Below are 26,328 nucleotides of genomic sequence, written 5' to 3'. Positions count from 1 at the left end.
GCACACTGATTTCACACTTCAGAATAGTTTGTATTTGTTTCGGGCATCTAAGAGCAGGCTGGCCTTGAGATGGTCTATACTAGTAGAAATAAGAGACAAACTTAAGGCTACATTATATGGTGTAAAAATATCACTGTCTTTATTTATTTTATTTAACCCTTTATTAAGACAACCCAGTTATAGTAGGCCTATATTGAGGCAAAGCAACCGCGGACTGTATTCATAAAGTGAGGTATGATGCCATATGATGATGCCATAGATAAGATGGTCAGTACATAGTAATAACACAGTGCATAAAGACAATAGAGGTTTCATACTGATGCCATGTGCAGTGAATATTTTCTGTGTGGGTCAGAATCTATCGGATAATACAGATACTCTTATATTCTATTACATCACAAAATACTGATCAATGTCTGTACAAATATATAATCAGGTGTTGGACTGGGCAGGAAGGGAACATGTGGGGTTAGAAACACTCTTGGTGGGGTGAAAATAATAAAAAGGGAAATTATTACATCATTTGAAGATGGTACCACCATCTCCTGCCTTTTCAGAAGTAGTATCATTATATAAGTGCTAGATAAGTGCTTTAAAATATTATAACTTTTTTTACTAAGCTCTTTTTAAAATAAATAACTTCCTGAAAGTAGCTCCATTGATAAAACCATCAACTTCTCTGTTTTCTTTTTAGCAGGTGTTTGGGCAGGATTGTAGAGCACAGTGCCCTTGTGTGGCAGGGCAGGGCAGCTCTACCGGTGTCTGTACTGCACTGTGCAGGGGGTCTCAGGCTGCTGGGTCCCTACCAGATGGAGATTGCTCTGGAGAGAGGAGAAAAGTATACAGTGCTATGAAAAAGTATTTGCCCCCTTTCTAATTTTCTCTACTTTTGCATATTTGTGATACTGAATGTTATCAGATCTTCAACCAAAACCTAATATTAGATAAAGGGAACATAAGTGAACAAATAACACAACAATTACATATTTATTTCATTTATTTCATAAACAAAATTATGCAACACCCAATTACCCTGTGTGAAAAAAGTAATTGCCCCCTTACACTCAATAACTGGTTGTGCCACCTTTAGCTGCAATGACTCCAACCAAATGCTTCCTGTAGTTGTTGATCAGTCTCTCACATCGCTGTGGATGAATTTTGGCCCACTCTTCCATGCAGAACTGCTTTAACTCAGTGACGTGTGGGTTTTCAAGCATGAACTGCTCGTTTCAAGTCCTGCCACAACATCTCAATTGGGATTAGGTCTGGACTTTGACTAGGCCATTCCAAAACTTCCAATTTGTTGCTTTTTAGCAATTTTCATGTAGACTTGATTGTGTGTTTTGGATCATTGTCTTGCTGCATGACCCAGCTGCGCTTCAGCTTCAGCTCACAGATGGATGGTCTGACATTCTCCTGTAGAATTCTCTGATACAGAGCAGAATTCATGGTTCCTTCTATTAAGGCAAGTCGTCCAGGTCCTGAGGCAGCAAAGCATCCCCAAACCATCACACCACCACCACCATGCTTGACCTTTGGTATGATGTTCTTACTGTGGAATGAAGTGTTTGGTTTTCGCCAGGCATAATGGGACCCATCTCGTCCAAAAAGTTGACTCAAGTTTGCCAAAAAGCACCTGGATGATCATCAAGACTCTTGGAAGAACGTTCGATGGACAGATGATTCAAAAGTATAACTTTTTGGACGACATGGTTCCAGTAATGCCTGGCGAAAACCAAACTCTGCATTCCACAGTAAGAACATCATACCAAAGGTCAAGCATGGTGGTGGTGGTGTGATGGTTTGGGGATGCTTTGCTGCCTCAGGACCTGGACGACTTGCCTTAATAGAAGGAACCATGAATTCTGCTCTGTATCAGAGAATTCTACAGGAGAATGTCAGACCATCCGTCTGTGAGCTGAAGCTGAAGCGCAGCTGGGTCATGCAGCAAGACAATGATCCAAAACACACAATCAAGTCTACATGAAAATTGCTAAAAAGCAACAAATTGGAAGTTTTGGAATGGCCTAGTCAAAGTCCAGACCTAATCCCAATTGAGATGTTGTGGCAGGACTTGAAACGAGCAGTTCATGCTTGAAAACCCACACGTCACTGAGTTAAAGCAGTTCTGCATGGAAGAGTGGGCCAAAATTCCTCCACAGCGATGTGAGAGACTGATCAACAACTACAGGAAGCATTTGGTTGGAGTCATTGCAGCTAAAGGTGGCACAACCAGTTATTGAGTGTAAGGGGGCAATTACTTTTTCACAGAGGGGAATTGGGTGTTGCATATGTTGCAGATATTAAGTAATTGGTAGTGGTACACTACAGTATTTCACTTCAGAGACTTCAATATTAGTATTTAAATTAATGTATGTTTTCAAAGACCCATAAAATGAGAAACTGGTCTCCAAACTTACAGGTTTAGGCAACGGGTCCATGAAAGTGAAATCATATTTGAAGAGAATCAAGGCAACAAACATGTGGAGTTCCATTATGGCATACCACCTGTTGATACAATTAAAAACACTTGATTAACATGTTCATTCCTCCAAAAACAAACAACAACAAATGGTGATATCAAACTAATCTAACAAACACAACAGTAAGCTCAGACACAGAGAGAGTAACAGACACTCAAGGTAATGTAATAGGATCCAGTCATCCTTTTCTTCCATCTCTCTTACTGAGAGACACTCTCCTTTGAGGCACTATCTTTGCTAGCATTTCAGCAGGTTATCAGACACAATGGAGGTGCCATTCCCGGCTAGCCCAGAGCTGTCACAACGAGAAGAGAGGAAATGAAAGGTGTAGGTACTGGTGCTCAAATTTGACCTCTCTTACATTTACATTCACTGCTGAAACAGCACAATGCTCCGACAAGAGAGAGAGATTGAAAAAGAGAGTGAGCGAGAGAAAAACAAACAGGGTTTTAGGGAAAAGTAAAGAAGTAAAGAGAATAGCAGCAGAGAGGATTTAAGAAAAAGCTGTGTGCTGGTCTTTATCAGTGATCATAACCTTGAAGACTGCTTCAGTAGCACCCTGTGACTGTTGTGAGCCATACCGGGGCATTGTGTCAGTGATGCAGACATAAGGCCTATCTCCTAAAATCATCAGAATCAAACTAGACTGGATTGGTGGATGGGAAGAATGAAATATGGGAGTGTCATACACGGCATGCTCCCCAGAGTTATTTCTGTGCCTCTCTCCTCCCTCCCCTCCCCTCCCCTCCCCTCCCCTCCCTCCCGCCGCTGTACCCTGGCTTAGTGATAATTTCAGCAGCCTCCTGTGTGAATTAACCACTGAGATGCAGGATGCTAGCTCCAGCATGACAATGAGACTCTGTGGTGTGTGAGCGCTAGTGGGCCAACGCAAAGGCTTACTTTGTAGCCAGTCTGCTCAGTGCAACTGACAAAGCATACTTTCTCTGTTTGAGTTAATACAGAGGCACATATTCAAGGACGGCAGATACAGTACCAGTCAAAAGTTTGGACACACCTACTCATTCAAGGATTTTAATTAATTTTTACTATTTTTTACATTGTAGAATAATAGTGAAGACATCAAAACTATGAAATAACACATATGAAATCATGTAGTAACCAAAAAAGTGTTAAACAATTTCAAAATGCTTCACAGAGTTCAAGTCACAGACACATCTCAACATCAACTGTTCAGAGGGGACTGTGTGAATCAGGCCTTCATGGTCGAATTGCTACAAAGAAACCACTACTAAAGGACACAAATAATAAGAAGAGACTTGCTTGGGCCAAGAAACACGAGCAATGGACATTAGACTGGTGGAAATTTGTCCTTTGGTCTGGAGTCCAAATTTGAGATTTTTGGTTCCAACCGCCGTGTCTTTGTGAGACGCGGTGTGGGTGAACGGATGATCTCCGCATGTGTAGTTCCCACCGTAAAGCATGGAGGAGGAGGTGTTATGGTGTGGGGGTGCTTTGCCGGTGACACAGTCTGTGATTTATTTAGAATTCAAGGCACACTTAACCAGCATGGCTACCACAGCATTCTGCAGCGATACGCCATCCCATCTGGTTTGAGCTTACTGGGACTATCATTTATTTTTCAACAGGACAATGACCCAACACACCTCCAGGCTGTGTAAGGGCTATTTTACCAAGAAGGATAGTGATGGAGTGCTGCATCAGATGACATGGCCTCTACAATCCCCCAACCTCAACCCAATTGAGATGGTTTGGGATGAGTCGGATGGCAGAGTGAAGGAAAAGCAGCCAACAAGTGCTCAGCATATGTGGGAACTCCTTCAAGACTGTTGGAAAAGCAGTCCAGGTGAAGCTGGTTGAGAGAATGCCAAGAGTGTGCAAAGCTGTCATCAAGGCAAAGGGTGGCTATTTGAAGAATCTCAAATATAAAATATATTTTGATTTGTTTTAACACTTTCTTGGTTACTACACGATTCCATATGTGTTATTTCATATTTTTGTTGTCTTCACTATTATCATACAATGTAGAAAATAGTAAAAGTTAAGAAAAACCCTTGAATGAGTAGGTGTGTCCAAACTTTTGACTGGTACTGTAAGTCATTGCATATAATTGCCTTTTCTTTCAGCATGTCTAAATATGCATAGTGTATGACTATGTGTCTGTGTGTGTCCTAGAGAAAGGGGTCACAGGTCAGTCCCACTCTACAGTACGCCCGTGTCTTTGATCCTGCTGTGCAGCTGGGAACATGCCCTGATCTTTTTCCTACTTACGTCACACCACCCCCCTTGCCACACCCGGCCGCTCTGTCCTCTGGGCCACCGCTGATGTCCCAGTCAGGGCCCCAGTGGACCCGAGGAGTGACATTCAGGGGCAACAACACAGCACAGCCATACAAACTATACAAACCCAGAGCCCCAAGCCAGCCAACTCCTCAGAGACACTGACAGACACAGCAGGAGGCTGGAGGACTGGGTAAGACACACCAGCAATAATAATACTGTAGTACCCACATAATACGCCTGTGGTCTGTGTGATATTGATCTTTACAAATAGCTTTCAATGCTTATTTTACTGGTGCAAAATTGGGCTAGAATAGCCTGCAAAAAAAAACGCCCCCAAAATCAAACATGGAAGCCATATCCAATACAATACCTCTAAATACCCATTTGGTGCCAACGCAAAGCCTTATTCAGTGTCTTTGACAGATTCAATACTACTTAGCTGGATTTGGAAGTTATTGGGCGAACGGATACTACCAGGATGGTAGTAGCTACTCTAGTGTGTGTTTCTGAAGATAAAACCATAATGTCTGTTTTTCTAACCTTCCTGGGCACTGGTTTCGGCCTCCTCCAAATGCCACAAACCCTTCCAAGAAGACATTCTTTACTAAATTTGCCTTCTCCCATCGTTCCTGTGGGAAGAGAGAAGAGATTTTATTTTAGAAAAAACATCAGCTTTATTTATATCCTAGCAAAGGGCTTCAGGCAGACCTATACTATTTTAAACCACATGAACAGGGAAGTTTGGATTCCTTTGAATGTTTTCATTTTACATTGAGAGCAGTGAATGGATTTCAACCAGTCATTTCAAATAATCTGAATGATTCTCTGCTGTACTTAAAGATTGGAAGTCGTGTTCCAAAGCGCAACTGTCCACCAATTTCACAGTGTGTCATAAGAAAATACTAGTAAGGCTACTGTTTCTAACCTGGAGTTAGCGGTTATTACATAGCATTATGGTCCACAACCAATTATGCGCCACAAACCATAGACTATTGTATAGACCCAAGGGGCTACTATAGGTTATTCACTCAACCCCTTTCATAGCAAAACATACGAACCTCACTGAAGATGATAAAAGGCATTGACTCACTAAACCGCCTGCAGTCTCTGACCATTGCTGCAGTTTACCTCACAACCCAGACCATTGACCTACTCTGTCATGTCACAGAAACAGAAATAAAGCTCTCCTCTCCGGAAAATGTAAAGTGGCTAAATACGTGCCCTGGTTTTCAAGCACCCTCATCCGCACTGTTGCAGCAGGAGGAGAAATAGCATTATTTACCAATGCTCTCAAACTTAGAAAGTCAATGTATACTGCAGCAGCGTAGGCATGTGGTGATTGAAATATTTAGTCTCTTTTTAAGAGAGAAGAGTGAGGGAGAGATAGTCGGTGACCCTGGAATGCACTCCTGTGGAAAACACAAGTGCATTTCTTCTGTCTGCAGGTAGGGGGATACTAACCAACAGTAGAGGTTAATTGCGGTGATAAATGTCATGTCCCCAAACCCCCCACAACGCCAAGTGTGTCATTCATTTTATATTAGAACTCTGTCGGAGGCCTGCGCTGACGCACGCTCCGGCCCGGCTCTCACGGGAGGCTGATAAAATGGAGGCCAGACACACACACAGACACAGGCATGAAAAATGCAAAAGACATACTACAGCAACAACTCTTGTGTGTGAAGGGGGGTTGTGTGTGTCCTAAAATATACAACTCACTCCCTTTCCATGTATTTACTGTGCCCCACCAAGTTGGGTAGGTAGCCTGGCGTGTAGGAGCGTTGGGCCAGTAACCGAAAGGTTGCTGGATCGAATCCCTGAGCTGACTAGGCAAAACTCTGTCGTTCTGCTCCTGAGCAAGGCAGTTAACCCACTGCTTCCTGGGCGTGGATGTTGATTAAGGCAGCCCCCTGCACCTCTCTGATTCAGAGAAGTTGGGTTAAATGCAGAAGACACATTTCAATTGAATGCATTCAGTTGTCCAACTGACTAGGTATCCTATCCCATATCATTTAAGGTAAATATGGTAGGTCTACTACTTACAGGTTTGAACTCCTCTGGTTCAGGGAAGTACTGTGGGTTCCGATGGGCCCAGTAAGGAGACACCATTAACAAGTCCCCTGGTGGAATGATGTAGTTCTGGAAGAGAAGAATGCACACCACTTTACATATGCTGTACTGTACAATTTATGGAAATTAAGGGTTGACTTTGAGGGGATGTAGAGGCTTGAAAAAGCTTATTTCAGAGTCTATCGGGGGTCAGGAGGCCCACCTGTATCCTGAGGGGTCGGACCACCCTGCGTGTGATGGCTCCAGGGGCCCGAAGCCGGATGGCTTCCAGGATGCACCACTTCACATAGGGCATCTGTTGCAGCTCTTCAGCGGTCACCCTGGTCTTCCTGGTGTCTGTCATGGACACACACACGGTGGGACGAACACACACACGTGGTGAGATACACACACACTCCCACACACCTACTGATAAGATACAACCGTCTACCACTGAGCTTATGAGAATAACCTGTGCTGTTTCAGTATGCATCACTGAGAAGGTATTATTAGATATCAGACCCATTAGGATTCGGTGGGATTTCATTAGGAGATATGCATATGTACACTACCAGTCAAAAGTTTGGACACAGCTACTCATTCAAGGGTTTTTATTTATATGTACTATTTTTTACATTGTAGAATAATAGTGAAGACATCAAAACTATGAAAAGCACATATGGAATCATGTAGTAACCAAAAATGTGTTAAAACAAATCAAAATATATTTTATATTTGAGATTCCTCAAATAGCCACCCCTTGCCTTGATGACAGCTTTGCACACTCTTGGCATTCTCTCAACCAGCTTCATAAGATAGTCACCTGGAATGCATTTCAATTAATTATTGAAGTGGCGCAGTGCTAGCTGTGCCACTAGAGATCCTGATTCGAATCCAGGCTCTGTCATAGCCGGCCGCGACCGGGAGACCCATGGGGCGGCGCACAATTGGCCCAGGGTAGGGGAGGGAATGGCCAGCAGGGATGTAGCTCAGTTAGTAGAGCATGGACGTTTGCAACGGCAGAGTTGTGGGTTCGATTCCCACGGGGGGCCAGTATGAAAAATAATAATAATGTATGCACTCACTAACTGTAAGTCGCTCTGGATAAGAGTGTCTGCTAAATGACTTAAAAGTAAATTAACAGTTGTGCCTTCTTAAAGTGAATTTGTGGAATTTATTTCCTTCTTAATGCGTTTGAGCCAATCAGTTGTGATGTGACAAGGTAGGGGGGTATACAGACGATAGCCCTATTTGGTAAAAAAACTAATCCATATTATGACAAGAACAGCTCAAATAAGCAAAGAGAAACAAGCGTCCATCATTACCGTAAGACATGAAGGTCAGTCAATACAGAACATTTCAAGAACTTTAAAAAAAGTTTATTCAAGTGCAGTCGCAAAACCCATCAAGCGCTATGATGAAACTGGCTCTCATGAGGACCGCCACATGAATGGAAGACCCAGAGTTACCTCTGCTGCAGAGGATAAGTTCATTAGAGTTGCCAGCCTCAGAAATTGCAGACCAAATAAACACCAATAACAAGATGAGACTTGTTTGGGCCAAGAAACACGAGCAATGGACATTAGACCGGTGGAAATGTGTCCTTTGGTCTGGAGTCCAAATTGGAGATTTTTGGTTCCAACCGCCGTGGGTTTGTGAGACACGGTGTGGGTGAGCAGATGATCTCCGCATGTGTATTTCCCACCGTAAAGCATGGAGGAGGAGGTGTTAGAGTGTGGTGGTGCTTTGCTGGTGACACTGTCTGTGATTTATTTAGAATTCAAGGCACACTTAACCAGCATGGCTACCATAGCATTCTGCAGTGATACTCCATCCCATCTGGTTTGGGCTTAGTGGGACTATCATTTGTTTTTCAACAGGACAATGACCCAACACACCTCCATGCTGTGTAAGGGCTATTTGACCAAGAAGGAGAGTGATGGAGTGCTGCATCAGATGACCTGGCCTCCACAATCCCCCGACCTCAACCCAATTGAGATGGGTCAGACCGCAGATTGAAGGAAAAGCAGCCAACAAGTGTTCAGCATATGTGGGAACTCCTTCAAGACTGTTGGAAAAGCATTCCAGGTGAAGCTGGTTGAGAGAATGCCAAATGTGTGCAATGCTGTCATCAAGGCAAAGGGTGGATATTTTGATTTGTTTAACACTTTTTTGGTTACTACATGATTCCATACGTGTTATTTCATAGTTTTGATGTCTTCACTATTATTCTACAATGTAGAAAATAGTCAAAATAAAGAAAAACCCTGGATGAATGAGGCCGGCCTCGACCGGGAGACACATGGGCGGCGCACAATTGGTCCAGCGTCGTCCAAGGTAGGGGAGGGTTTGGCCGGCAGGGATGTGGGTTCGTTTCCCACGGGGGGCCAGTATGAAAAAAACAAACCCCCCCCAAAAAAAAATGATGCATTCACTAACTGTAAGTCGCTCTGGATAAGAGCATCTGCTAAATGACTAAAATGTAAATGTAAAAATGTAAATGTAAAAATGTAAATGAGCAGGTGTGTCCAAACTTTTGACTGTCACTGTAAGTATAATTGAAAGTCTCAAAGGGGTTGATTATTGAAAATTCACTTAATTACTATGACATGAATATAGTCCCTTCTCAGATTACTGAAACCACTGAGCATAATCATTATAACTCCCTAAAAACAGGATTTCTGCCTTTAAAAGTGTGCCAGGTGATTGTTGAGCTACTGCTGACACCTACTGGAGGTTTATTTTTTTATTTTTTTATTTCACCTTTATTTAACCAGGTAAGCCAGTTGAGAACAAGTTCTCATTTACAACTGCGACATGGCCAAGATAAAGCAAAGCAGTGCGATAAAAACAACAACAACACAGAGTTACATATGGGATAAACAAAAACGAACAGTCAATAAAACAATAGAAAATCTATATACAGTGTGTGCAAATGTAGTAAGTTATGGAGGTAAGGCAATAAATAGGCCATAGTGCAAAATAATTACAATTTAGTATTAACACTGGAATGATACATGTGCAGAAGATCATGTGCAAATAGAGATACTGGGGTGCAAATGAGCAAAATAAATAACAATATGGGGATGAGGTAGTTGGGTGGGCTAATTACAGATGGGCTGTGTACAGGTGCAGTGATCGGTAAGCTGCTCTGACTACTGATGCTTAAAGTTAGTGAGGGAGATAAGAGTCTCCAGCTTCAGAGATTTTTGCAGTTCGTTCCAGTCATTGGCAGCAGAGAACTGGAAGGAATGGCGGCCAAAGGAGGTGTTGGCTTTGGGGATGACCAGTGAGCTATACCTGCTGGAGCGCATACTATGGGTGGGTGTTGCTATGGTGACCAATGAGCTAAAATAAGGCAGGGATTTGCCTAGCAGTGATTTATAGATGACCTGGAGCTAGTGGGTTTGGCGACGAATATGTAGTGAGGGCCAGCCAACGAGAGCGTACAGGTCACAATGGTGGGTAGTATATGGGGCTTTGGTGAAAACGGATGGCACTGTGATAGACTACATCCAATTTGCTGAGTAGAGTGTTGGAGGCTATTTTGTAAATGACATCGCCGAAGTCAAGGATCGGTAGGATAGTCAGTTTTACGAGGGCATGTTTGGCAGCAAGAGTGAAGGAGGCTTTGTTGCGAAATAGGAAGCCGATTCTAGATTTAACTTTGGATTGGAGATGCTTAATGTGAGTCTGGAAGGAGAGTTTACGGTCTAACCAGACACCTAGGTATTCTAAGTCAGACCTAGGTATTCTAAGTCAGACCCGCCGAGAGTAGTGATTCTAGTCGGTCGGGCGGTGCAAGCAGCGTTCGATTGAAGAGCATGCATTTAGTTTTACTAGCGTTTAAGAGCAGTTGGTGGCTACGGAAGGAGTGTTGTATGGCATTGAAGCTCGTTTGGAAGTTTGTTAACACAGTGTCCAATAAAGGGCCAGATGTATACAAAATGGTGTCGTCTGCGTAGAGGTGGATCTGAGTCACCAGCAGCAAGAGCGACATCATTGATATACACAGAGAATAGAGTCAGCCCGAGAATTGAACCCTGTGGCACCCCCATAGAGACTGCCAGAGGTCCAGACAACAGGCCCTCCGATTTGACACATTGAACTCTATCTGAGAAGTAGTTGGTGAACCAGGCGAGGCAGTCATTTGAGAAACCAAGGCTATTTAGTCTGCCAATAAGAATGCAGTGATTGACAGTCGAAAGCCTTGGCCAGGTCAATGAAGACGGCTGCACAGTACTGTCTTTTATCGATCGCGGTTATAATATCGTTTAGGACCTTGAGCGTGGCTGAGGTGCACCCATGACCAGCTCGGAAACCAGATTGCATAGCGGAGAAGGTACGGTGGGATTCGAAATGGTCGGTGATCTGTTTGTTAACTTGGCTTTCAAATACTTTCGAAAGGCAGGGCAGGATGGATATAGGTCTGTAACAGTTTGGATCTAGAGTGTCACCCCCTTTGAAGAGGGGGATGACCGCGGCAGCTTTCTAATCTCTGGGGATCTCAGACGATACGAAAGAGAGGTTGAACAGGCTAGTAATAGGGGTTGCGACAATTTCGGTGGCTCATTTTAGAAAGAAAGGGTCCAGATTGTCTAGCCCAGCTGATTTGTAGGGGTCCAGATTTTGCAGCTCTTTCAGAACATCAGCTGTCTGAATTTGGGTGAAGGTGAAGCTGGGGGGGCATGGGCAAGTTGCAGCGGAGGGTGCAGAGCTGGTGGCCGGGGTAGGGGTAGCCAGGTGGAAAGCATGGCCAGCCATAGAAAAATGCTTGTTGAAATTCTCGATTATCGTAGATTTATCGGTGGTGACAGTGTTTCCTAGCCTCAGTGCAGTGGGCAGCTGGGAGGAGGTGCTCTTATTCTCCATGGACTTTACAGTGTCCCAAAACCTTTTGGAGTTAGTGCTACAGGATGCACATTTCTGTTTGAAAAAGCTAGCCTTTGCTTTCCTAACTGATTGTGTATATTGGTTCCTGACTTCCCTGAAAAGTTGCATATCGCGGGGGCTGTTCGATGCTAATGCAGTACGCCACAGTATGTTTTTGTGCTGGTCAAGGGCAGTCAAGTCTGGGGTGAACCAGGGGCTACTTCTGTTCTTAGTTCTGAATTTTTTGAACGGGGCATGCTTATTTAAGATGGAGAGGAAAGCACTTTTAAAGAACAACCAGGCATCCTCTACTAACGGAATGAGGTCAATATCCATCCAGGATACCCGGGCCAGGTCAATTAGAAAGGCCTGCTCGCTAAAGTGTTTTAGGGAGCGTTTGACATTGATGAGGGGTGGTTGTTTGACCGCGGACCCATTACGGACGCAGGCAATGAGGCAGTGATCGCTGAGATCCTGGTTGAAGACAGCGGAGGTGTATTTAGAGGGTAAATTAGTCAGGGTGATATCTATGAGGGTGCCCATGTTTACGGATTTAGGGTTGTACCTGGTAGGTTCCTTGATAATTTGTGTGAGATTGAGGGCATCTAGTTTAGATTGTAGGATGGCCGGGGTGTTAAGCATATCCCAGTTTAGGTCACCAAAGCTGTACGAACTCTGAGGATAGATGGGGGAAAATCAATTCACATATGGTGTCCAGGGCACAGCTGGGGGCTGAGGGGGTCTGTAGCAAGCAGCAACAGTGAGAGACTTATTTCTGGAAAGGTGGATTTTTTTAAAAGTAGAAGCTCAAACAGTTTGGGCACAGACCTGGATAGTATGATAGAGCTCTGCAGGCTATCTCTACAGTAGATTGCAACTCCGTCCCCTTTGGCAGTTCTATCTAGACAAAAAATGTTGTAGTTGGGGATGGACATTTCAGAGTTTTTGGTGGCCTTCCTAAGCCAGGATTCAGACACTGCTAGAACATCAGGGTTGGCGGAGTGTGCTAACGTAGTGAATAACTCAAACTTAGGGAGGAGGCTTCTGATGTTAACAAGGCTTTTACGGTTACAGAAGTCAACAAATGATAGCGCCTGGGGAGTAGGAGTGATACTGGGGGCTACAGGGCCTGGGTTAACCTCTACATCACCAGAGGAACAGAGGAGGAATAGAATAAGGATACGGCTAAAGGCTTTAAGAACTGGACTGGGGGCTCTACAGTGAAATAGTCAGAGACTGAAGTGAGATCAGATGGAGAGACAATGTGGTAAAATTACTGTACTGCTTCATCTGTTAGGATTTCCAGTCATGTTAACACTAGGGGGAAAAACACCATAATTTAATGCTGAGAAGCAGCCATAAGTTTACTCAGCCAAGCCACACTGTCAAATGGCACATAGATCTTTCATTCATTCATCATTACCACCATAGCCCAATTTACCCCAGGTCATCAGGACCTCACAAACTGTACAGCAGATTAGATTAGCTAATGGGGCATGTGTCAGCGGGAGGCTATAAAACAGAGGAGAGATAGTGTACTATAGTTCACACCTTGTTCTTTGAATGCTGCATTGATCTGCTCCATGGCTGTCTGGTAAACCGTGGGATTGGACAAGATGAAGGCTACAGCCCAGAAGGTAATCTAAACAACAAAGACATTTTATATCAAATATAATTATGATATCTCCAATCAAACCAGTTTAAATGCCAATTAACTACCGTATCTGACAGATGAAAAACTCAGGTGAAAACTCAGTGCATTCGGAAGGTATTCAGACCCCTTCCCATTTTCCACATTTTGTTACGTTACAGACTTATTCTAAAATGGATTAAATAAACATTTTTCCTCATCAATCTACACACAATACCCCATAATGACAAAGTGAAAACAGGTTTTTAGACATTTTTGCAAATGTATAATAAAAATAAAAACAGAAATACCTTATTTACATAAGTATTCAGACCCTTTGCTATGAGACTCGAAACTGAGCTCAGGTGCATCCTGTTTCCATTGATCATCCTTGAGATGTTTCTACAACTTGATTGGAGTCCATCTGTGGTAAATTCAATTGATTGGAAATGAATTGGAAAGGCACACACCTGTCTATATAAGGTCCCACAGTTGACAGTGCATGTCAGAGCAGAAATCAAGCAGTGAGGTCGAAATTATTGTCCGTAGAGCTCTGAGATAGGATTGTGTCGAGGCACAGATCTGGGGAAGGGTACCAAAAAATTCTGCAACATTGAAGGTCCCCAAGAACACAGTGGCCTCCATCATTCTTAAATGGAAGAAGTTTGGAACCACCAAGACTCTTCCTAGAGCCGGCCAAACTGAGCAATAGGGGGAGAAGGGCCTTGGTCAGGGAGGTGACCAAGAACCCGATGGTCACTCTGACAGAGCTCCAGAGTTCCTCTGTGTAGATGGGAGAACCTTCCAGAAGCACAACCATCTCTGCAGCACTCCACCAATCAGGCATTTATGGTAGAGTGGACAGACGGAAGCCACACCTCAGTAAAAGGCACATGACAGCCCGCTTGGAGTTTGCCAAAGGCACCTAAAGGACTCTCAGACAATGAGAAACAAGATTCTCTGGTCTGATGAAACCAAGATTGAACTCTTTGGCCTGAATGCTAAGTGTCACGTCTGGAAGAAACCTGGCACCATCCCTACAGTGGAGCATGGTGGTGGCAGCATCATGCTGTGGGGATGTTTTTCAACGGCAGGGACTGGGAGACTAGTCAGGATCGAGGGAAAGATGAACGGAGCAAAGTACAGAGAGATCCTTGATGAAAAACTGCTCCAGAGCACTCAGGACCTCAGACTGGGGCGAAGGTTCACCTTCCAACAGGACAACGACCATAAGCACACAGCCAAGACAACGCAGGAGTGGTTTCGGGACAAGTCTCTGAATGTCCTTGAGTGGCCCAGCCAGAGCCCGGACTTGAACCCGATCAAACATCTCTGGAGAGACCTGAAAATAGCTGCGCAACGACGCTCCCCATCCAACCTGACAGAGCTTGAGAGGAACTGCAGAGAAGAATGGGAGAAACTCCCCAAATACAGGTGTGCCACATTTTATCGTCATACCCAAGAACACTTGAGGCTGTAATCGCTGCCAAAGGTGCTTCAACAAAGTACTGAGTAAAGGGTCTGAATACTTACAGTGAGGGAGAAAAGTATTTGATCCCCTGCTGATTTTGTATGTTTGCCCACTGACAAAGAAATGATCAGTCTATAATTTTAATGGTAGGTTTATTTGAACAGTGAGAGACAGAATAACAACAAAAAAATCCAGAAAAGCGCATGTAAAAATGTTTATAAATTGATTTGCATTTTAATGAGGGAAATAAGTATTTGACCCCCTCTCAATCAGAATGATTTCTGGCTCCCAGGTGTCTTTTATACAGGTAACGAGCTGAGATTAGGAGCACACTCTTAAAGGGAGTGCTCCTAATCTCAGCTTGTTACCTGTATAAAAGACACCTGTCCACAGAAGCAATCAATCAATCAGATTCCAAACTCTCCACCATGGCCAAGACCAAAGAGCTCTCCAAGGATGTCAGGGACAAGATTGTAGACCTACACAAGGCTGGAATGGGCTACAAGACCATCGCCAAGCAGCTTGGTGAGAAGGTGACAACAGTTGGTGCGATTATTCGCAAATGGAAGAAACACAAAATAACTGTCAATCTCCCTTGGCCTGGGGCTCCATGCAAGATCTCACCTCGTGGAGTTGCAATGATCATGAGAACGGTGAGGAATCAGCCCAGAACTACACGGGAGGATCTTGTCAATGATCTCAAGGCAGCTGGGACCATAGTCACCAAGAAAACAATTGGTAACACACTACGCCGTGAAGGACTGAAATCCTGCAGCGCCCGCAAGGTCCCCCTGCTCAAGAAAGCACATATACAGGGCCATCTGAAGTTTGCCAATGAACATCTGAATGATTCAGAGGAGAACTGGGTGAAAGTGTTGTGGTCAGATGAGACCAAAATCTAGCTCTTTGGCATCAACTCAACTCGCCGTGTTTGCAGGAGGAGGAATGCTGCCTATGACCCCAAGAACACCATCCCCACCGTCAAACATGGAGGTGGAAACATGCTTTTGGGGTGTTTTTCTGCTAAGGGGACAGGACAACTTCAACGCATCAAAGGGACGATGGACGGGGCCATGTACCGTCAAATCTTGGGTGAGAACCTCCTTCCCTCAGCCAGGGCATTGAAAATGGGTCGTGGATGGGTATTCCAGCATGACAATGACCCAAAACACACGGCCAAGGCAACAAAGGAGTGGCTCAAGAAGAAGCACATTAAGGTCCTGGAGTGGTCTAGCCAGTCTCCAGACCTTAATCCCATAGAAAATCTATGGAGGGAGCTGAAGGTTCGAGTTGCCAAACGTCAGCCTCGAAACCTTAATGATTTGGAGAAGATCTGCAAAGACGAGTGGAACAAAATCTGTGCAAACCTGGTGGCCAACTACAAGAAACGTCTGACCTCTGTGATTGCCAACAAGGGTTTTGCCACCAAGTACTAAGTCATGTTTTGCAGAGGGGTCAAATACTTATTTCCCTCATTAAAATGCAAATCAATTTATAACATTTTTGACATGGGTTTTTCTGGATTTTGTTGTTGTTATTCTGTCTCTCACTGTTTAAATAAACCTACCATTAAAATTATAGACTGATCATGTCTTTGTCAGTGGGCAAACATACAAAATCAGCAGGGGATCAAATACTTTTTTCCCTCACTGTATGTAAATGTGATATTTCCGTGTGTATATTGATGAGGAGTTTTTTAGAATAAGGCTGTGACGTAACAAAATGTAGAAAAAGTCAAGGGGTCTGAATACTTGACATACGTACTTTACACTCTAGGTGTAAAGTAGCTACCATGAATCTAATTCATAAAAATGATGCCCCTGGTTATCATTGATAAGATTTTAAAAGTACTCACTGGAATTGCGTTGGCAAGCGATGCCCATAACATCAGTAATCCATAGTTGGGCAGGAATTTATCTGTGATTAACGTGACAAGGTGTTGCAGTAATGTCTGCAAAAATGCCATACATACAATCATTTAAAATGAGGTTAGGCTAAATACAACAGACTTTATACATTAAATCCCATTGGAAGTTTCACTATACGAGTATACAATGGTATCTATCGTCATCGTTACACATTCAAGATATATATTATATATACAGTGGGGAAAAAAAGTATTTAGTCAGCCACCAATTGTGCAAGTTCTCCCACTTAAAAAGATGAGAGAGGCCTGTAATTTTCATCATAGGTACACGTCAACTATGACAGACAAAATGAGAAAAAAAATCCAGAAAATCACATTGTAGGATTTTTAATGAGTTTATTTGCAAATTATGGTGGAAAATAAGTATTTGGTCAATAACAAAAGTTTCTCAATACTTTGTTATATACCCTTTGTTGGCAATGACACAGGTCAAACGTTTTCTGTAAGTCTTCACAAGGTTTTCACACACTGTTGCTGGTATTTTGGCCCATTCCTCCATGCAGATCTCCTCTAGAGCAGTGATGTTTTGGGGCTGTCGCTGGGCAACACGGACTTTCAACTCCCTCCAAAGATTTTCTATGGGGTTGAGATCTGGAGACTGGCTAGGCCACTCCAGGACCTTGAAATGCTTCTTACGAAGCCACTCCTTCGTTGCCCGGGCGGTGTGTTTGGGATCATTGTCATGCTGAAAGACCCAGCCACGTTTCATCTTCAATGCCCTTGCTGATGGAAGGAGGTTTTCACTCAAAATCTCACGATACATGGCCCCATTCATTCTTTCCTTTACACGGATCAGTCGTCCTGGTCCCTTTGCAGAAAAACAGCCCCAAAGCATGATGTTTCCACTCCCATGCTTCACAGTAGGTATGGTGTTCTTTGGATGCAACTCAGCATTCTTTGTCCTCCAAACACGACTGAGTTGAGTTTTTACCAAAAAGTTATATTTTGGTTTCATCGGACCATATGACATTCTCCCAATCCTCTTCTGGATCATCCAAATGCACTCTAGCAAACTTCAGACGGGCCTGGACATGTACTGGCTTAAGCAGGGGGACACGTCTGGCACTGCAGGATTTGAGTCCCTGGCGGCGTAGTGTGTTACTGATGGTAGGCTTTGTTACTTTGGTCCCAGCTCTCTGCAGGTCATTCATTAGGTCCCCCCGTCTGGTTCTGGGATTTTTGCTCACCGTTCTTGTGATCATTTTGACCCCACGGGGTGAGATCTTGCGTGGAGCCCCAGATCGAGGGAGATTATCAGTGGTCTTGTATGTACCTATGATGAAAATTACAGGCCTCTCTCATCTTTTTAAGTGGGAGAACTTGCACAATTGGTGGCTGACTAAATACTTTATTTCCCCACTGTATACAGTTGAAGTCGGAAGTTTACATACACTTAGGTTGGAGTCATTAAAACTATTTTTTCAACCACTCCACAAATGTCTTGTTAATAAACTATAGTTTTGGCAAGTAGGTTAGGACATCTACTTTGTGCATGACACAAGTAATATTTCCAACAATTGTTTACGGACAGATTATTTCACTTCTAATTCACTGTATCACAATTCCAGTGGGTCAGAAGTTTACATACACTAAGTTGACTGTGCCTTTAAACAGCTTGGAAAATTCCATAAAATGATGTCATGGCTTTAGAAGCTTCTGATAGGCTAATTGACATCATTTGAGTCAATTGGAGGTGTACCTGTGGATGTATTTCAAGGCATACCTTCAAACTCAGTGCCTCTTTGCTTGACATCATGGGAAAATCAAAAGAAATCAGCCAAGACCTCAGAAAAAAATGTTAAGACCTCCACAAGTCTGGTTCATCCTTGGGAGCAATTTCCAAACGCCTGAAGGTACCACGTTCATCTGTACAAACAATAGTTTGCAAGTATAAACCCCATGGGACCACGCAGCCATCATACCACTCAGGAAGGAGCCACGTTCTGTCTCCTAGAGATGAACGTACTTTGGTGCGAAAAGTGCAAATCAATCCCAGAACAACAGCAAAGGACCTTGTGAAGATGCTGGGGGAAACAGGTACAAAAGCATCTAAATCCACAGTAAAACGAGTCCTATATCGACATAACCTGAAAGGCCGCTCAGCAAGGAAGAAGCCACTGCTCCAAAACTGCCATAAAAAAGCCAGACTACGGTTTGCAACTGCACATGGCGACAAAGATCGTACTTTTTTGAGAAATGTCCTCTGGTCTGATGAAACAAAAATAGAACTGTTTCGCCATAATGACCATCGTTATGTTTGGAGGAAAAAGGGGGTGCTTGCAAGCCGAAGAACACCATCCCAACCGTGAAGCACGTGGGTGGCAGCATCATGCTGTGGGGGTGCTTTGCTGCAGGAGGGACTGGTGCACTTCACAAAATAGATGGCATCAAGAGGAAGGAAAATGATGTGGATATATTGAAGCAACATCTCAAGACATCAGTCAGGAAGTTAAAGCTTGGTCGCAAATGTTCCTTCCAAATGGACAATGACCCCAAGCATACTTCCAAAGTTGTGGCAAAATGGCTGAAGGACAACAAAGTCAAGGTATTGGAGTGGCCATCACAAAGCCCTGACCTCAATCCTATAGAACATTTGTGGGCAGAACTGAAAAAGCGTGTGCGAGCAAGGAGGCCTACAAGCCTGACTCAGTTACACCAGCTGTCAGGAGGAATGGGCCAAAATTCACCCAACTTATTGTGGGAAGCTTGTGGAAGGCTACCCGAAACGTTTGACCCAAGTTAAACAATTGAAAGGCAATGCTCCCAAATACTAATTGAGTGTATGTAAACTTCTGACCCACTGGGAACGTGATGAAAGAAATAAAAGCTGAAATAAATCATTATCTCTACTATTATTCTGACATTTCACATTCTTAAAATAAAGTGGTGATCCTAACTGACCTAAGACAGGGAATTTTTACTGGGATTAAATGTTAGGAATTGTGAAAAACTGAGTTTAAATGTATTTGGCTAAGGTGTATGTAAACTTCCGACTTCAACTGTATGTATATATATGATATATACACTGCTTAAAAAAATAAAGGGAACACTTAAACAACACAATGTAACTCCAAGTCAATCACACTTCTGTGAAATCAAACTGTCCACTTAGGAAGCAACACTGATTGACAATACATTTCACATGCTGTTGTGCAAATGGAATAGACAACAGGTGGAAATTATAGGCAATTAGCAAGACACCCCCAATAAAGGATGGGTTTTGCAGGTGGTGACCACAGACCACTTCTCAGTTCCTATGCTTCCTGGCTGATGTTTTGGTCACTTTTGAATGCTGGCAGTGCTTTCACTCTAGTGGTAGCATGAGACAGAGACTACAACCCACACAAGTGGCTCAGGTAGTGCAGCTTATCCAGGATGGCACATCAATGCGAGCTGTGGCAAGAAGGTTTGCTGTGTCTGTCAGCGTAGTGTCCAGAGCATGGAGGCGCTACCAGGAGACAGGCCAGTACATCAGGAGACGTGGAGGAGGCCGTAGGAGGGCAACAACCCAGCAGCAGGACCGCTACCGCCGCCTTTGTGCAAGGAGGAGCAGGAGGAGCACTGCCAGAGCCCTACAAAATGACCTCCAGCAGGCCACAAATGTGCATGTGTCTGCTCAAACGGTCAGAAACAGACTCCATGAGGGTGTTATGAGGGCCCGACGTCCACAGGTGGGGGTTGTGCTTACAGCCCAACACCGTGCAGGACGTTTGGCATTTGCCAGAGAACACCAAGATTGGCAAATTCGCCACTGGCGCCCTGTGCTCTTCACAGATGAAAGCAGGTTCACACTGAGCACATGTGACAGACGTGACAGAGTCTGGAGACGCCGTGGAGAACGTTCTGCTGCCTGCAACATCCTCCAGCATGACCGGTTTGGCGGTGGGTCAGTCATGGTGTGGGGTGGCATTTCTTTGGGGGGCCGCACAGCCCTCCATGTGCTCGCCAGAGGTAGCCTGACTGCCATTAGGTTCCGAGATGAGATCTTCAGACCCCTTGTGAGACCATATGCTGGTGCGGTTGGCCCTGGGTTCCTCCTAATGCAAGACAATGCTAGACCCAAGTTAAACAATTTAAAGGCAATGCTCCCAAATACTAATTGAGTGTATGTAAACTTCTGACCCACTGGGAACGTGATGAAATAAATAAAAGCTGAAATAAATCATTATCTCTACTATTATTCTGACATTTCACATTCTTAAAATAAAGTGGTGATCCTAACTCATGTGGCTGGAGTGTGTCAGAAGTTCCTGCAAGAGGAAGGCATTGATGCTATGGACTGGCCCGCCCGTTCCCCAGACCTGAATCCAATTGAGCACATCTGGGACATCATGTCTCGCTCCATCCACCAGCCACGTTGCACCACAGACTGTCCAGGAGTTGGCGGATGCTTTAGTCCAGGTCTGGGAGGAGATCCCTCAGGAGACCATCCGCCACCTCATCAGGAGCATGCCCAGGCGTTGTAGGGAGGTCATACAGGCACGTGGAGGCCACACACAATACTGAGCCTCATTTTGACTTGTTTTAAGGACATTACATCAAAGTTGGATCAGCCTGTAGTGTGGTTTTCCACTTTAATCTTGAGGGTGACTCCAAATCCAGACCTCCATGGGTTGATACATTTGATTTCCATTGATAATTTTTGTGTGATTTTGTTGTCAGCACATTCAACTATGTAAAGAAAAAAGTATTTAATAAGATTATTTCATTCATTCAGATCTAGGATGTGTTATTTTAGTGTTCCCTTTATTTTTTTGAGCAGTGTATATAGACAAATATTGCACTAACTAGAAGTTATAACACCAGTATGCAGGCCAGGAACATCAGTAAGATAAAAAGTGAGCAGCTATCGATCTTAGCTGGCTGGGACAGGTGCTGTTCTGGAATCTGGATGCTCATTTTAAAGGTTTCACATGGTCCAATGACCTTTTATCAATCAGAAGCCTTTATCAAGATGAAATATGGAGAATCTTTATGGCTGACAACGAATGAGTGACAATATGTTTCATATCTTAACTGGGACAACTGTCAAGGTGGGTAAAAAGTGCATCTCGTCCCATAAAGAATTATCATTGCATCCATCTACAGAAGACAACCTTGGCGAAATGATTAAAATAAAATGACTTAATGTTAGACCCCAACTGTTGAGTTATGAGACACGACTCAATGTCAAAATGTCACATTTCCAATATGCAAATGAATCATCCATTCAATAAAATCATAGTACAATCATCCAACATTTAAAACTGTATTGTTCTCTATTCAAAGACAGGACTCACCCTGTTGCCTGTTTCACTGGATGTCTCATCATTCTCTGCTTTGACCACCATGTTCCCCAATAGGGACAGAAGCCAGCGTTTGGAACTGGCCCATTCCCTAACCCCAAAAATACAACTATTTAGAAAACATACAGTGCTGTAGCCTTGTACCTAGTCTCGCGTGGCCAGCCTTTCAAAATCCTGTCTCGTTTACTTGACTATTGAAGTCTTGGTTTCCAAGGCTACTTTGTACCTTACCCTCACATGAGTACCACAACCACACTATGTCAATAAAGGTGGCTTTTTACCTAAATCAACAGTCTGGTCAGACTGTCTTGTTTATTCTGAGATAGGCCAACTGTACTGTACATTTCAACACAGAGGTTTTCCTCTCAATTTCCTGGGATTTGCTATGAGCACATAGTCCTTAGTAAATAAACTCTATACTGCTTCCATAACAGTGGGGGTAATTGGGTTCATCTGTTTATTTTTTCATGTGAACAAACTAATATTAGCCAGGGCCGAGGTCCAATTTAAATATACAGTATATTGGTCAAATCTATACTGTCTTATATTACAAGCAATTTACACAATGAAATGTATATTCCACCCCATTCACCTGCCTACTACTACAGTAGTTTGAAGACAGGAACTAACTATCAGACTAACCAGACCAGTGCCACACAGACCTGAGGAACATGTCTGGTAGCTGGGAGCCGTACTCAAAGCCCTCGTCGTAGATGGCAAACTTCTCCTTGAACTGCTCCATGGTAAAGGGACTGCCTGGAGAGTTACACTTCCCCAGTAGGTTACTCATCACAGCAGGGTACATTACGGCCCTGTCCAACATGAGGAGAGACGAGCCAATGACTATTATAGAGGCTACTGGTCAGTCTGGTCAGAGGGTTTTAGATACTGCTGTGTAGGGATTACATTGGAAAAAGATAATACATTTGTTATTTATTTTTCTTTTTTTTACATAAAATGGTTCTACAGTTGTCTGAGTGATGATCATCACCAGAGATATATGTGTGTGAAAAGTTGTGTGTAATAGCAGGGTAATAGTGCATAACAGACCATGCTGTTAAATGATGAGCCAATCAAATGTAAGAAGTGCATAACAGTCCTTTATCTCCTAACTTGTTTCATCATTCCTTCTTTCCTGTCATGTCCGTCAGTCCAGAAATTCTGGTTTAGGTAGTTCTTCCACTGAAGGTAATATTATTTCAGCTGTGAAATATGACTCCTGACACCTGAACGATAGGTGTGGTGGACAGGACAAAGGATTGGCAGCACCCTACAGTATATTACTCATCAATGAAGGATACTGTACATAGGACCACACAGTCTCATGCTAGAGGTAGATCAACCTTATGAAAACAACCTCAGCGCACAGCCAGTTACAGTATTCTAATGCTAGTTAACCTAACACTAATCCTAATAAGCCAATTTCAGTGATCCATATTGCACTCCTTCCATTTGTTTTTCTAAATGTTTTCCAGTTTCATACGTACTGAACACTCATACCTCTCCCTCCTCTCCATAAGGGATGAACAAATAAACAGTCAGGGACACTATAGTTTACCTGACCAGCTCATTGAGTCCCCCGGAGCCCTGGTCCCCCAGCGTCTCCAGGTGGTCGTTGAACTCCTCACACAAGTGGTCAGTCAGCTGGGCCACGTTGCCTGGGGTCAGACGGCCCTTGATCAGAGTGTTGCATGCTGGGTGGAACTTATAGAAACTCTCCTTGCTGATGGAAGCTACAGAGAGAAAAACACATTGCTGTATTATGCTGTTGGTTATGTTTCTATTGTGTTGTTGTTGTGTTGTCCGCATTACACTTTTAAACCCATTTGGACATAACTAAATTGAAGTAAAGTGAATTGAATCCATTCAGCTTGAAGCTTCTGTTATTGTAACAGTCAGTGAGCTGGTCAGTATCAGTGTACAACAATAGATAGTCTATTCATAATTTATTATGAGCCTATAGATAGAACATTAATAATGTACAGAGGTTATATATCTTTCAGTACACACTCGCAAGACACTTTCAAGAATCCATCGATCATTAATGTCTCTTGAAATAAGAGAAAAACTGAGAAACATTGTCATTTTTTATTACTACTACAAAACAAATTGAAAAACACTTCCAGTCAGATGTTAAATGTGGCAGCTGAGTAATCTGAACCTATGGGGAGAAAGCTGAAACCACTGGCAGGTGGACCAGCGAAGGCCAAAGTCATGGGAGAACAGTGTCAGCTCCAGAACTAACGTTTCAGCACAGGAAACTCTAACACACACAGTAAAACCCCACCTGTATTATGGACAGGCTCTTGGACTGCCTGCTCAAAATCCACATCTTTGGACATGAAAAATGTGTTGAAGTCTTCATGAAGGGTCACAAAGGTCAATCGCTTGCCAGCTGCGACAACAGTGAAGACAGGTCCATACTGGAAAATACAAATTGTAATATTTTTACATTTTAGTCATTTAGCAGACACTCTTATCCAGAGCAACTTACAGTTAGTGAGTGCATACATTATTTTTATTTATTTTTCATAATCAAACCCACAACCCTGGTGTTGCAAACGCCATGCTCTACCAACTGAGCTACATCCCTGCCGGCCATTCCCTCCCCTACCCTGGACCAATTGTGCGCTGCCCCATGGGTCTCCCGGTCGCGGCCGGCTACGACAGAGCCTGGATTCGAACCAGGATCTCTAGTGGCACAGCTAGCACTGCGATGCAGTGCCACTCGGGAGTTCATTATAATTTTGTCTTGATAAGAAAACAGACCTGGTAGTGTTATTTTCTGTACAAGATTATGTAAACAAATGGATAAAACTTGATGGCAGCAACAGTCCTAATCAGGGAGTCTGACAGCGTTTGTCAGCATCAACTTTGACATTAGATCAATGAAACAGGTTGAAACAGGTTGAAACATGAGTACAACATAGTAATAACACACAGCTGAACAACAAAACAACCAAACTGCCACTATATCCCGGGAATGCTCATCTGAATAACTATAGTGTGCGACTTTCAGACTTCCATTCATACAACTTGGCCACCCCTCCACAATAACAAAACCCCTGGCACAGCAGTCATTTCCCTGCACAAAGGTTTGCATCAACTGGGTCAGTGCATGCTGCTAACTAGCTCCCCAAGGCCCAGTTACATAAATTACTGTGCTGAGTGGACTCAATAGGCCTAAATCACACAGCCCACTAAATCTGGGGCACAGTGATAAAGTTGAGAAGGCCGTGGGCAGTCTGGTACAAAATTCTGCTCCTAGTTTTACAGTGGAACTGAGCTTGGCATGTGGCAGCCTTCCTTGATTGAATGTACTTTTTTGGCAATATCAGCATTTTGCCTTGCCATGTGCGCAGCAAATCTACCATCACACAGAGTGTATAGGGTCAGGGTGTATCACTCATGTGTTATCTTCCATGACTTCTAGGAAGGGGCATCATTGCTTGAAGCTGATGGCTGATATAGGCAGTTAATGAATTAGGGAGATAATGCAACAAGTACACTAGTGGCAATAAAAACCAAGTTCGTTTATTACACATTCATACAGTATCTAACGTTATGTGCCACAGAGTTCAGCAGGTTGAGGTGAGCTCCTGAAGAGACCAGAGACCTTGGACTTTGAAAGAGAGCCCCACGGCCTTGAGATGAGAGGGAGCCACATCCACATGGCATTAATATCTGCTGATGATTCTCTATCTATATATCTATAGACCTATCTGAATTTGGCAAGGCTAAGTTGGATCAATAAAAAGTATTTGTGTGTTTGTGTGTGTGTGTGAGTGAGTGAGTGAGTGAGTGAGTGAGTGAGTGAGTGAGTGAGTGAGTGAGTGAGTGGGCAAGCGAGAGAGAGAGAGAGAGAGAGAGAGGGATGGATGGATGGATGGATAAAGTATAACACAGGGATGCAGAAGCTAGCTTTAATTGTCATCGATATCACAAAGTCAGACACGGTTGATGTTGACACCATTACAACTCAGAGATTATGTGGGCCAAATTTACATCTGTAGCATTCGAACAAATAAACAATTAGGTCATAGGGTCGAAAACGTAATATTCAGAATAACAATCAAATGAGGCTATAATAGCATATAGCCCAACCACCGTTACCTTATCTCTGGCTTGAGAGATGAAAGTCAGAGGAGATTTCCCAAACTCGAATGCCGCACCAAACCAGGGGATCCATCCTTTTATGCATGGTGGAGCATTTGTATAATTTCCCCCAAATAAAATATGCGCTGAAATAGCCACGATAACCAGAGACAGGATCAAAGTTATGACGTCCATCACACTGGTCTGACATCACCCTAAGGCTCATGACTCTCGAGTGAGTTGACCGCACATGT

General features: G+C 43.5%; 1 protein-coding gene across 2 annotated transcripts; it reads right to left on the bottom strand.

Annotated features, from left to right (window-relative positions):
• Positions 1-115: 115 nt before the first annotated feature.
• Positions 116-26,328, bottom strand: LOC121548878 (24-hydroxycholesterol 7-alpha-hydroxylase). 2 transcript variants are annotated; one of them, XM_041860501.2, is made up of 12 exons: positions 26,093-26,326; positions 24,267-24,402; positions 23,538-23,712; positions 22,642-22,791; positions 21,974-22,070; positions 16,623-16,718; positions 13,218-13,308; positions 7,018-7,151; positions 6,789-6,884; positions 5,286-5,374; positions 2,421-2,508; positions 116-821 (listed from the first exon to the last, which is right to left on the bottom strand). In XM_041860501.2, the coding sequence occupies exons 1-12, from the start codon at positions 26,267-26,269 to the stop codon at positions 753-755; spliced, it is 1,398 nt and encodes a 465-aa protein (XP_041716435.1). In that variant the 5' UTR covers positions 26,270-26,326; the 3' UTR covers positions 116-752. The 2 variants fall into 2 exon arrangements, with proteins under 2 accessions (XP_041716435.1, XP_041716436.1); XM_041860502.2 differs by lacking the exon at positions 16,623-16,718 and having other exon boundaries at positions 26,093-26,328.

The sequence above is a fragment of the Coregonus clupeaformis genome, chromosome 33, assembly GCF_020615455.1.
Source record: "Coregonus clupeaformis isolate EN_2021a chromosome 33, ASM2061545v1, whole genome shotgun sequence".
NCBI lineage: Eukaryota > Metazoa > Chordata > Actinopteri > Salmoniformes > Salmonidae > Coregonus > Coregonus clupeaformis.
Note: the sequence above shows the minus strand (reverse complement) of the source record. Positions and strands in the feature narration are given on the sequence as shown.

Coding starts and splice junctions, on each gene's coding strand:
- LOC121548878 (XM_041860501.2), bottom strand. CDS start 26,269: ATGGACGTCATAACTTTGATCCTGTCTCTGGTTATCGTGGCTATTTCA. Junction 24,403..26,092: donor TCTCTCAAGCCAGAGATAAG/GTAACGGTGGTT, acceptor TGTATTTTCCAG/TATGGACCTGTCTTCACTGT. Junction 23,713..24,266: donor AGAGCCTGTCCATAATACAG/GTGGGGTTTTAC, acceptor TTCTCTCTGTAG/CTTCCATCAGCAAGGAGAGT.